The sequence below is a fragment of the Carlito syrichta genome, unplaced genomic scaffold (assembly GCF_000164805.1).
Source record: "Carlito syrichta isolate Samal-C Ts95f unplaced genomic scaffold, Tarsius_syrichta-2.0.1 Scaffold302429, whole genome shotgun sequence".
Classification (NCBI taxonomy): domain Eukaryota; kingdom Metazoa; phylum Chordata; class Mammalia; order Primates; family Tarsiidae; genus Carlito; species Carlito syrichta.
Genome location: NW_007246525.1, coordinates 54,533 through 66,734, shown reverse-complemented (window position 1 = coordinate 66,734; position 12,202 = coordinate 54,533). Strand labels below are relative to the sequence as shown.

General features: G+C 53.5%; 1 protein-coding gene across 1 annotated transcript in view; it reads right to left on the bottom strand.

Moving 5' to 3' along the window:
* Positions 1–962: 962 nt before the first annotated feature.
* EFNB1 (ephrin B1) overlaps positions 963–12,202 on the bottom strand; it is a 12,895-nt gene continuing 1,655 nt past the window's right edge. Inside the window, exons 2-5 of the mRNA XM_008056650.2 lie at positions 4,152–4,429; positions 3,350–3,442; positions 3,015–3,143; positions 963–2,856 (exon numbers count right to left, since the gene is read on the bottom strand). Coding sequence (XP_008054841.1) covers positions 2,444–2,856; positions 3,015–3,143; positions 3,350–3,442; positions 4,152–4,429 — 913 coding nt within the window. The 3' untranslated portion in view covers positions 963–2,443. The remainder of the gene's footprint in view (positions 2,857–3,014; positions 3,144–3,349; positions 3,443–4,151; positions 4,430–12,202) is intronic.

Here is a 12,202-nt window from a genome sequence, read left to right as displayed (position 1 = left end):
TCCTACCTCCCCATAGCTCTGGTTGCTCTTTGGCTGGTTCACTGGGGCGTTCTGCTCTGGATCACTAACTCTCTTCCCTCCCTTTCTCCTCTTTCTCCTTTCCTCTATTGCCTTCTTGCCCATTTTTAACTGTTGGATCTCACCTGTTCTTCTCCCCTGACATGTGTCTTAGCCATATCCACAAGGAGTCCCCTCACAAGATTGGCAGTCTGCTCTAAGCTGGAGCAGGAATGCTCCAGGCCTTACCAGTCTGTGTCTCTGCTGTGGGATGGAGGCCAAACCCTCTTCAGGGCCTTCATCACACTCTTTGACCCCAGCAAGTTACTCATCAGCCTGTGGGAGGGAGACCGGGTGCTCATGGCTGCTCTAGCTTGAGGGCATCGACTGCCAACCAGAAGCCCCCAACTATGCCATGGTGGCAGCTCTGGTATGGCTCAGTTCTGAAGACAGGAGAAGGAACATTCTCCTGGCTGCGAGGTGAACTGGACAGTCTGAAGCAGCTCTTGGGAGTTATTTCTATCCACCTCCAGGTGTCTTGAGGCAGGGCAGGGCTGGGCCTGCCAGCAGGTCCCAGATCTAGCCCCAGCCAGGTGGTGGCAGTACTTGTGGACACACCCAGGTCCCCATGGGAACATCCCCTCCTCCATCCACCCTCCCTGGCTGAGCCTGGTGCCAGACTGGGCAGATGCCCATGGCCTATGCCACAGAAGTGACAGGATAGACAGGGGGAAACGTCCCAGGCTCTATGACAGCAGAGCCAGAGAGCAGAGAAACTTGGCGGATGGGGCCAGCAGTAGGGCTACAGGGCATTTGAAACATCTTGTTCCACTAGGACAGCCACCCCCTTCCCAAACCTGTGCTGACCAACAGTGGTGTGGGCACAGAAAAGCTCACACATGCACACACACGCACACATGCTCATACTCCATTCCCCAACATCACAACACCATTTTACACCCATGTCTCCATGTGGTTAATTTTTTTTTTTAGTTCTCATTTTTTTCTAAGAAAAAAGCAACAAGAAAATAATTCAGAGTTTATACAAAACATCTTTACATTATTTTTTCCAAAAAGACTAGTATTTACACAAATGGCAACAGAAACAAAAAACAAAAAACCCTTCCGACTGCCACCTGGAAGGGGCTGGCTGTTCTGCTCCCTCTCCCACCTGGCACTGGTGTGGGCAGCTGGCCAGGAGGCAGTATGAAGGTGGATGGTGTAAGGCCCAGCTCCTTCCACGGCCACTCTGAGAGTGCCTGTAAGGCGCACTCAAGTGGCAGTCTGTTAGCAGCCATGCTGGCAAGGAGCCGGGGTCAAAGTGCACAGCGGGCTGGCCCAGCCCCAGGCAGCCTCTTCCTCTTTCCAGGCCCCAGCCCAAGAATGGGGGGGGCAGCAGAGGTTGAGCTGGGTAGGGGGAACTCACCTGTGCTAGAGCCCAGAAAAGAAGCAGGCCACCTGGCCTTATACCCGCTTAGGTCTCCGCCCTGGGCCTCTGTTTCCCCACCAGGCCAAAAGATGCCAAAGGTGAGGAAAAAACAGGGCGGGTTTGGGGGGGGAAACTCCCAGCTCTGCAGGGCAAATAGCCACCTGGGCACCTCACCTCCCTCCACCCCCCATGAGGTCATCTGCCTGCAGCAGCTCTCCTGTTCCCCAGGCAACAGCCAATTAAGACATTAATTACCGTGAGAGTGAGGGAGGCGGGAGATGCCCAAGAATCCCACAAGGAAGGGATTTTTTTTTTTTTTTTGGTGGAAGGGTGGCAGCCACTACCCCACTGCCAGAATCAGCTTTGTAGAAGGAGGGCCAGGAGGGGAGGGTGGGACACCTTGCTCAGTGGCACTTTCCTCTTCCCTCACGAGCGGGAACAGCTCTGGCCTACCCTCCCCCAGAAAAATACCAAGGAGTCTATAAAAGAAATGCCATCCTATGCTTTCTGGCTGGCCACATCCCGCCCCAGGCCCTATACTGGGTAGGGCAGGGCTCAGAAAGCCTGGGGAGGGGATGCTTTTACCATTTTTCTTCAAAAAAACAGATGAAAATGATTTGACAGCTAAAAAATGAACACAAAAGCATTTAAAACAGTGATGACAGTGGACAAGCAGTCCTGGGAAGGGGTAAAGAGGGCGAGGGAGGGGGTAGGGCCAGGGGGCCATCTCCCTGCCTGCTGTCCATCAGCGTCCAACCCTGTCCTCCAAGAAGGGGCGCCCCCACAGAGCCCAGAGGCCTGGCCAGAGGGGGAAGGCACAAGAGCATAGGGGTTAGGGGCACAAGCACCCCCCTCCAAAGCCCAGGGGCAGGGAAAAGGGGGAATTATAAAAGCCAAGAAACTACAAAACTAAATACAAAGGCGGGCACAGCTGGCAAGGGGAAGGGGTATGGGGGCAAAAGAAGAGGTCCGGTCCAGGCCAACTGTCCCTCAGGGGCCTGAGGCCGTGCCGGGCACTCAGACCTTGTAGTAGATGTTCGCTGGGCTCTGGGGTGGCATCTCCTGGACGATGTAGACGGGGTGCCCGTAGTCCCCACTCACCTTCTCATAGTGGGGGCAGTAGTTGTTCTCTGTAGTCCGTAAGGGGATAATGATGTCGCTGGGCTCAGTGCCCGCCGTGCCACTGCCCCCCTTGGGACTGGCCAGGGTACTGAGCGAGAGGGCAGCTGCCCGCTGCTGCGTGTGCTTGCGGTGCCGCTTGCGCAGCTTTAGCAGTAGAACCGTCAGGAAGATGATGATGAGCAGAAAGATGACGCAACCAGCACCAACAGCCGCAAACAAGGCAACCTTGGAGTTGAAGAAGCCATCAGTGTCCCCGCTACTACCCCCACTTGCACCTGGGCCACTCTTCTCTTCTTGGTTCACAGTTTCTATGGAACAGAAATGGAGGGAAGGAATAGTCAGCCAGGGGCCCCAGGGAAACATAGGAGAGCTCAGACTGGGCCTGGCTTGCATTTCTTCGGAGACAGGACCTGAGAGGGTGACAGAGTAATGACTTCTGACCTCTGGAAAACACCTATATACTCACCATGCTTGCCATCAGAGTCACCCAGGGGTCCCCGACCACCAGGGGCCTGTGTGGCAGTCTTGACAGTGTTGTCTGCCTCCTTGCTGGGCCGGCTAGTAGTCAGTTGCTCAGGCATCACTGCATTGGGATCTGAGGGCAGGGAGAGGATGCATGAGAGTTAGGGCCCCCACCAGCATGGTTACCCTCAGTGATCAAGTGTGGGTCAAGAAAGGCCTGGGTACTGGACTTCAGATACTCTAACCCTATCGTCCTTCCCCACTCCCAACAAACCTAACACCCAGACAGGACATCTGTTCCAAAGGCCTAACTGAGGGACCCTCAGACTGGACACACACCTTGCCCGACCTTCATGACGATCTTCATGGTGCGTGTACGGCACACACCTCCCTCCCGGTTCTCCAGCCCCTCCAGGCTCCCATTGGATGTCGCTGTGGGAAGAGGCCAGAGAAGTCAGGAAGAGAGAAAGGTCTGCCGATATTACCCAGAAACCCCAGTGCTGCCACAGCCAACAGGGATAGAACTGAGAGTTGGGAGTGGCAGGCAACTCCCACCTACCTGCGAAGCTTTTTACTTCTCTCCCTCCCACTAGGAACAGAATAGCCCAGGCCAGACCAGCCCAGCCCAAGAACTAGCCCCTCCATCTGGGGCACTGCTCCTCTATCATGACCAGGCTTCTCACTGGGAGGTGTTGTTCAGAGGCAAAGCAATGAGAACTGGTATCATGAGGGAGGCTTCTACTTAGACTGGAAGGAATTCTGGAGTAGGAATCAGTCCCAATTTCTAACTCTTCATGTGACCTAAGGTAATAAGCCCCTTCACCTCTCCCAAAGGACTCTGTAAACTCTGCCATTCCTAAGATTAGAACTTAGGTGGGCAAAGAAAATGGGAGAGAAACAACACAAATTGGAGGGCTCTCTCACCCAACCCCTGGAGCCAAGGCAAGCTGGTGGCAGGCTGCTTGGTGAATGCTGGGGTCAGAATTTCAAGGCCAGTCTTCAAAGGGGATCAAACCAGGTAAGGCCTTAACTGTGTATGGTAATGCTGCACCACTTAGAAGCTCTCTCTGATATAGGAGAGGAAAGAGTTAAGTTTTAAGCCCAAGGAGAGAGCCACATGATGAGATGGGTGGGGACTCACAGGTAATGTAGTAATCATGGTACTTCTTGAACTCCAGGCCCATGTAGTTAGGGCTGAACTCCTGGAACTTGATGGTAAAGCGGATTTCCTGCTCTGGCCTGTTGCAGGTGACCAGCACATTGGGGTCCAGCACGGTGCTGCAGGCAGCTGCCTGCTCAGGCCGCACTAGGTATAGCTTATAGTACTCATAGGGCCGCCCTGCTTCTGCTCGCGGGCAGATAATGTCCAGCTTGTCTCCAATCTTCGGATAGATCACCAAGCCCTTCCCACTCAGAAACCTGCCCAGAAAAGAGAAGATGGTCAGCCTCAGGGTTGGGGAACCCAGGCCATTCCAGAACCAGGAGAGCAGACAATGAGGGCCAGGCTGGGCTTACTGGGTGGAGATAGTGAGAGTAGGCCTTCTGCCCTTCCTCCATCCTCAGGCTGGGGTGTGGGGAGAGAGAACCACATTGCCAGTAGGGTGTGGAAGCGGTGGCCCATGGGCAAGGCTGCCAGGCTTTGACTACTCGGCAGGGTGGGGCACTGCCTGGCTGGGGGAGCCCTTTGTCCTAATGTGGCATTTCCGCAGGGGGCTGACGTGGCCAATGGGCTAGGTACCAAGGCGTCAGGCCCAGGTTTCCTGGAGGTGGCAGTCCTATCCCCCCGCCCCCAACACACTCACATTCCCTCATGGCTGCTGCTACCTCCTTTCCAACACACACAAACACACACACACACACACACACACACACACACACACACACACACACACACACATATAAAACAAGCCCACACATGCCTTAGCCACCACCCCCGCAGCTCCCAGCCAAAGGCTAGTGGAGCTCAACCTGTCTGGGACCAAGCCTTCTCCCCCATCCTTGCTAATCTTGAGCATGATGAGGAGATAAAAACAGGCATCCCCTGGAGCCAAGGGATGATGGCCACAATCTCTGGCCAGGTGCAGTTCCACACAGCTCTCCCCACTCCCACTGCCCAGTGTCCTACCAGTGATCCACCCCCACCCCCCAGGTAAGAGCCTGAATCCCAAACTTGACCAGCCTCATACCTAAGAACAGAGGGAGAAGAGAATGGAATCAACCAGGAACAACAGATCATATAAGGTAGGGCCCCAGGAACCCCACTCGTCTGTATCCTAACCCCTCACTTTTTCACACTGCTCCAACACAAGTTCCTACGAGGAGATGGACAAATGCCTTTTGAGCTGGGTTCATTTTCTAATCCAGAAGGCCAGGTACTAGGGGATAGCTGCCCAGGGCCACCTATTCATAGGACTCTGCTCTTGCTAAAAACACAGTAAGAAAGGAGTGCTCTGTTGGCCATTTCTGAGCCTGGGCAGGCAGACTGGTACTGAGAGCAAGACAGTATCACATGGAAGAAAGAACACAGACTACTTTGGAATCAGATTCGAGAGCTAGGCCCTTCGTAGCTCTGTGACCTTGGATAAGCTGCCTGATCTCTCTGAGCTTCAGTTTCCTCACTTACAAAGTGGATGTAGTAAGAGCTCCTACCCCCCAGTATTGTGGAAGGGAGACAAGGTAGCATGAGGAGAGTACCTAGCATACAGCAGGTGCTCAACCTGTTTGGCTTCGTCTTACAGTCTACCAAGAGACAGGTGGTCAGATACTAACACTAAGTACCTATGAGCTCAGTCTCATTTCTTGGAGGGGAAATAGGAGAAGATACAGCTCCATCATGAAAGATTTTCCTGTTTGGTTTGGGTCAGAAAAGTAAATGGCCCACACTCTAGCAATAGACAGCACCAGGGGACCTGCAGGTATGTGTGACAGTGGTTCAAACAGCAAGGGCTAGAAGCAGGGAGAGGAAGAAGACAGCTCATCTGACCGGGATGGTCAGAGATGGTTCCACAAGAAAGTCAGGATGAAAGTGGGTCCTGGGTGAGGACTAAGAAGTCAACATACAGTGAGAATATGCAGCAGAGGCAGGGACACAAAGCCCAGGCCAATTGGTCCAGCTGGACTGGGAGTGGGAACAAAGGATTAGAAGAATAGGTGGAGAAGATCAGCTGAGGCCAGACTGAAAGGCCTCAAGGGTCACAGCAAGCAGGGTGGGTTTCATGCTGTTAGTGACAGACCCTCTAGCAGGAGGGACAATGGAGGGCTGGAAGCAGTGCTTAAAGAGAACTGAAGCTGACAGTGTGGTGCAGCTGCGCTGGTGAAGAACACCAGTTCACATAGGTGACTGCAATTATTTGAGAAGAGAGTGGTTCCATTTCCTGAGGGCCCGTTACATAGTGGGGATAACAAGCAATAAGGGCCTACTGGGAGCTCTAGGCAAATGCCTTTGCATTGCCAAAACCGTGTACTCATCCAAAGAAGGGCAACAACACCCAAACAGGCGAGGAAGGGAACTGACCACATGGATGAAATAGATTAAGAAAGGCAGCCCTCCTTCCATGTAGAGTGAGGCTCCACCAAGCTGGGAGCTGCCATCTTGACGTGCAGGAGGATAAAAACCAGGATGAGATAGCCTCCCCCTTGGTACCTAACTATACCGCTCCACAGAGGCCAGAAAGAAAGCAGGCATGGGGCGTAGGCCCAGAGAAACACCGGAGAGAGAATGCCCATGTCCCATGCACCATACAAAGCCAACAAGTTTCCCCCAAACCTCTAGAATTCCCCATTTTTCACTGTCCAATGCTTACTATGGATCTGTCCAGACGGCAGGATTAGACAACTTAACATCTTAAGAGCCAGAAGGAACCTTGCAGACCTTCTGAGTTCAGGTCCCTCGTGTGCGGGAATGCATGATCAGATGAATGTTCCTATTTAAGAGAGGAGCCTAAGCCCACCCAGGATAGTAATTCCCTAAAACCACTGGCTGAATCCTTGTACAGATACACCTCAACAAGAAATATATATGCAGCTCCACAGAGAGCACAGAAAGGGAGACAGATCAGCTTACCTTTCTAACCCTGGCTTACTCACTAGAAAGTCTTGTCTACCCTGAGTGCAGTCTCCCATTGCCACCCAGGCTCCAGATCCCTGGAATTGGAACAGAGCTTCTTGCTACTAGGGGTTCTTCCTTGAACCCAGAGATATTGAGGAAACAGATGTCTACATGGTGGGGGAGGGGCAAAGAGGGGACTATTGCCCCCAACACCCCTCAAACTCTCTTCAACCTCCGTCAACAGACTTCATAAATATTCATCATCATTTGCATAGCAGCTGGCAGAAGGAAACTCACCTTCCCCTAAAGTGAAGAAGGGAGAGGAGCTTGATGAGACCCACCTTCCTTGACCCTGATCTCCCATAGTGTCTTCTTAGCGTCTTTCCCACTGGACAAACGTCTTGGCCTGAGAGAAGCCCAAGAAACTGGGGAGGGGCCATGAGGGGTGGATATGTAGCTAGTGAGTGAAGCCCAAAGCCCGGCAGAACACTGATAGAATGTGAAGCCCAAAGCCAGGTAGAATACTTTACAGGGAGACCCTACCAGTCTCCCCTCTTACTCACCAGGTTAGGAGTAGGGGTAAGGGAGAAAGAGGATGAGATCTCTGAGTTAAACTCTTTATCCTCCATCTTACTACTCCCCCCATTATCAAGCCAAGCTTTCCTGCCTGGGGTCACCCCAGACAAAGCCCTTTTCTGGAAAATAAAAGGATTGACATGGCCCAGCAGGAAGCCTGAAGCAGGTCGCCATGGTAACCCCCAGGCCTTCCCTCCCTAGCCTCTGATAGCCCTGGGACCCTAGGGAGCCACCAAAGGGAGTAAAAGGACTTGGAGGAGGCAGCCTGAACTATTCCAGCTCCTGTCTTGTAGCCTGCCTCTTCTCCACCCTAGCCCAAGTCACTCCCTCAACCTTTCTACCTAGTTTATATGTACTATCATGACTGTAAAAAGAATCCTGGGATATGAAAAGCATAAAGGGCCAGGAGACAGGAGCTTCCAAGGCCCTGGACTGGTCAGAAACCAACTGTTCTCCCTTCTTTTGTCCAGATAAGCCCTTCTCCATCCATATGCATAGAATCTACATGGGGGAGAGCTTGCAGCCAGGATGGTCACACTCAGAAAACTGCCCACTCCCACTAGGTCTACACTTCCTTCCCTCCCACCTTTCTTTAGAAACCTGTGGTCAGCGAGCAACTGAAGAGGGATCTCGGTCCCGGGCCATGCAAGTCCAAGTTTGGTAGAAGACTCCAGCCCCAGCCTTGATTCACTGACCCCACCACCACTGTGCCTGCACCCCCAGAGTAACAAGACCAATGGAGGACAGACCCCAAGCCAGAGCTCAAGCCTGCTTTCATCCCAAGTAGGGTGGGGAGCCCCCAAATTAAAGGCTCCTCTTTTATTCCCTGGCTCCACCTAGCCCCCGAGGCAGCAGGAGCAGGCCTGGCGTGTCCCAGCAGTGCCTGCCCAGGCGTGGGTGGGCAGGAACAGCAGCTGGGTCCTGGCACACACTGGGAGGCAGGGAAGCCAAGAGAGTCCCAGAGGAAGTCACCCTCCCCACCTACACTGAACTATGCCCTTCCCTCTGCTCCACCTGGCCAAAGCTAGCATCCATTAGGAATTTAATACCCCCTCCCTGTGGTCTGATTTCTGTGGGGTCCCTGAGAAGAGAGATTCCAGACCCAAAGAGGGACCAAAGGTTCTACTCAGAGCTCAGGGAAGAAAGTACCAGGCAGTGAGTCGGCTGCCTCTAGCCCAGGTCACCTGAGCAGTTGGCCTTTGGAGGTAGGTCTAGCAAAGTCAAATGAGGAAGATACAGCACTGCTCACCTCCCACAGGCAGAGTCTGAGTCACATGGACAGATGCTCACACACCTGTGAGGTGAGAAGGGAACCTAGGGGCAGGAAGCCAGCATGTCTTCCCAAACCCCACCTTGAATTCCTGCCTCTCCTAGATTCCAAGGCAGCAGGATGGTGTGGAATGAATGGCACAGAGCATAGCTCTACCCCCATAGGCAAGTCACTGACTGACCTTAGACAAGTCACTTTTCTTGTCTGGGTATATGCCTCCTTATCTGAAAAACTGGGGCCAATACTTACTTCCTGGGATGTTGGGAGCATTCGATGAGGTCACATATGAGAATAAGATGTAAGTAGCAAGGTGCAGGCCAAACACAGCATTATTTAGAAGTAAAAAGTTGAAGGAGCTTACACTACTGGCTGCTAGCATCTGAACCAAAACACTGTGGAAAATATACCCAAGAGGGACTGCTCTGGCCTGTGGGGCAAGGACCCCAGAAAGCAGCTGGCAAGCATCTCTCCATCTCAGCTCCCCTACTAATCATAGGGTGGACCATTCCCCAAACCTGGCATTCCCATGGCAACCAGCAGCCTCCTGGCTAGCCCACTCTGTCCATAGTCCTAACTATAGTATCCAGGACCCACCCATCCCCATTCACCTGAGCTGATGAGGCAGTAAAGAACCTGAAGAAAAGGAACCCTGAATTCAGTCCTCACCCTGGCCTCACAGGTCCTTCTCACCCTTGCCTGGCTGCCTCTCATGGGGGTGGGAAGGCAGGGAAACAGGACTTTACAAGCTGTTGGGGTCCCAGCATTCTCAGGACCCCACCTGTGGCCAATCAGCCACAGAATAGGTCAGGTCCCTAGCCACTCTGGAAGGGGGGCCCCTGAGCTGGGGCCTCCCCAGGACTGTGAGTTGAAACAGCTGTGTGGGGCTGGGGCCAACACTTTGGCTTGGAGCAGGCAAGCATGAGTTGGGGTCTGCAGCCGCCCCCACCCATGCTGGAGTCAAGCTGAAACGCTGAACCCCACCCCCACCCTTTTTTAGGGAAGGTCTGTAATGTGATCTGAGGCACATTCTCATTCCCTAGAGGTGGGGGAACCTGAGTGTGGGGCAGGAAGGGGTCAGGACGGGACTGAGAGACTGAACTGCAGCAGCTGGACTTGGCTGAGGACTCAAGTGTGAGGCCTGCCGGCTGCCCAAGCTCCCTAAGGGAAGAGGCTGGGGGAGGGGGCCGCCTGGGACCATTTAGATCACAGTCTCTCTCTCTCACACACACACACACACACACACACACACACACACACACACACACACACCAGTTCCTACCAAACTCTAGCAGGGCCAAACCCATCGCCCTTCCTTGCACTCATGGGGCAAATATGACAGGAAGGGCCAGGGAAGAAGAAGCTCTTCCCGCCCAGGGACTAGCACCCTGGAAGTCCCCAGCACCAATTTAGGAAAGAGGCTGGCAGTCTTGAGCCAGCCCTTCTAGCACCCCCTCCCAGTCAGGGTCTCTGCACACTCCCTGGAACCTGGAAGCAGACCCCCAGCCCCACTACTTCTTTATTTTGAATTTTTTTTTCCCAAGGAGGAAGCAATTAAGCAGGGTTTATAGGCGCTGGGAGTTTTTTTTGTGTGTGTGGGGGGGGGGAAGAGGGGTGGCTCCTGACAGGGCTGAGGAGAGAGACCAAAAGCCAGGAGAGGAAGAGGGGAGGGAAGGGAGAAAATGAGCCTGAGAGGGAGAGCACGGGCATGTGCGAGAAACAAAAGGACTTGAGAAAAAGAGGCAGAGAGTGACTAAGAGTGAGAGGGAGTGTGAGAAAGAGGGAGAGCAGGCGAGCCTTGCTGGAGAGGGGAGGTGAGCACTGTTCCTGGAGGATGTGAGAGGGCAAACCACCAGAGCTTGAGAGGAGAACTCAGACAGGAGGCAGGGAGAACTCAGGGAGACAGGGAGGGAGACAGAGAGAAACTGTTTATTTGAAAGGCTGTGGCAGCCTGAGGCGTGGGTGCGGTGGCAGAAGCAGCCCCCAAAGCATGAAGAGAGCTGAGGGCAGTGCCTCCCTCCTGTCCTCTTGCCCCCAGCCCGCGCCAACACACACAGACAGCCGCTGCATTCCAGACTCCTGAGCGGGATGGAAGGAGGGGGCACACCAGGATCAGTTCCTCCCAGGATCTGTCTGATTACAGAATTCAGGCAGGTTCTACTGAGTCCTTGGCCACCTTCCACCCCCGCCCCAGGATGCCTGCCCTCTGCTTGAGGTGGATTTGGACAGGGGACAGAAAGGATCCAAGCTCACCAAATCTGTAAACCAGTTCAGAGCACTAAAGACTCAGAACACAAAAAGGGGAAGTGTAGACAGATCTTGTTTCTTCCAACTCTCACGCCCCCCCCCCCAACTCTGCAGGAGGGCTCCTTTCCAGCTGTGGAGCTGCATGCTATCTCTGGTTAGAGACCTGAGAGAGCAATTAGGTCACTCCCATGAGCCCCTATGTGGGCTACCCCAGGCGGATTTTAACTCTACTGGCTCGAGAAAGAGCATTTCCAAACTCCACCCTTACAGAGGAAACGGAGCACTTCACAACCTTTTCCCTTGGGCTCAGCAGCCCAGGGTCCCCAGACCATTTTGAGCCCCCACTGCTAAAAGAGCACTGCACCTAGTTTGGCTCCTGGGTAGAGGAAGAATCCTTGCCAATTCTGTTCCTTGTGCCCAGGCAGAGCCCTTCACCTTGGCCCTAGTTTAGCCATCCTACCAACCAGAAATAGTACCCTACTTTAACCCCTGAAGAAGAGAACCAAAAAAGCTGCCTTCTCCCACTCCAGGGCTGAGAGATACACTGCCCCTGGGACCCAAGAGGCCAAGGCAGGCAAGAGCCTGGGAAGTCAGCAGGGATCCAGCAAGAGTGGACAGAATGAAATTACACACACACAAATCAAAGGTATTGATGGGGCAAATCAAGTCTCCCCGATTTCCTGCTAGGTGGGATTTTTCATACATTGCTGGGACCTCCGGAAAACAAGGAGGAAGAGCAATTTTGACCCTGGTTTCCAACGGGCAGTCCTGGATGCCAAAAGAGAAAAAGGTCCAGAGGTTACCACAACAGCCCCAGCGATTCCCCACTAACAGCCCAGAAACCACTGAGCCACCACCCTGAAAGGTGTGTGTGTTGTTTGGAGGGGAGGTTGTGAAGGGGAAGGAGAAGAAAGAAAAGAAAGGATCTCCTTTATATAACTGCTCCCCCCAAACCTTTAGGCAATACTAAGCACAGATCCCCAATTTAGGGGACGCAAAGTTGGGGGCCAACGGGACCTGCCTGGGCAGGAATCGCTCGTTCCCCACCCATCTC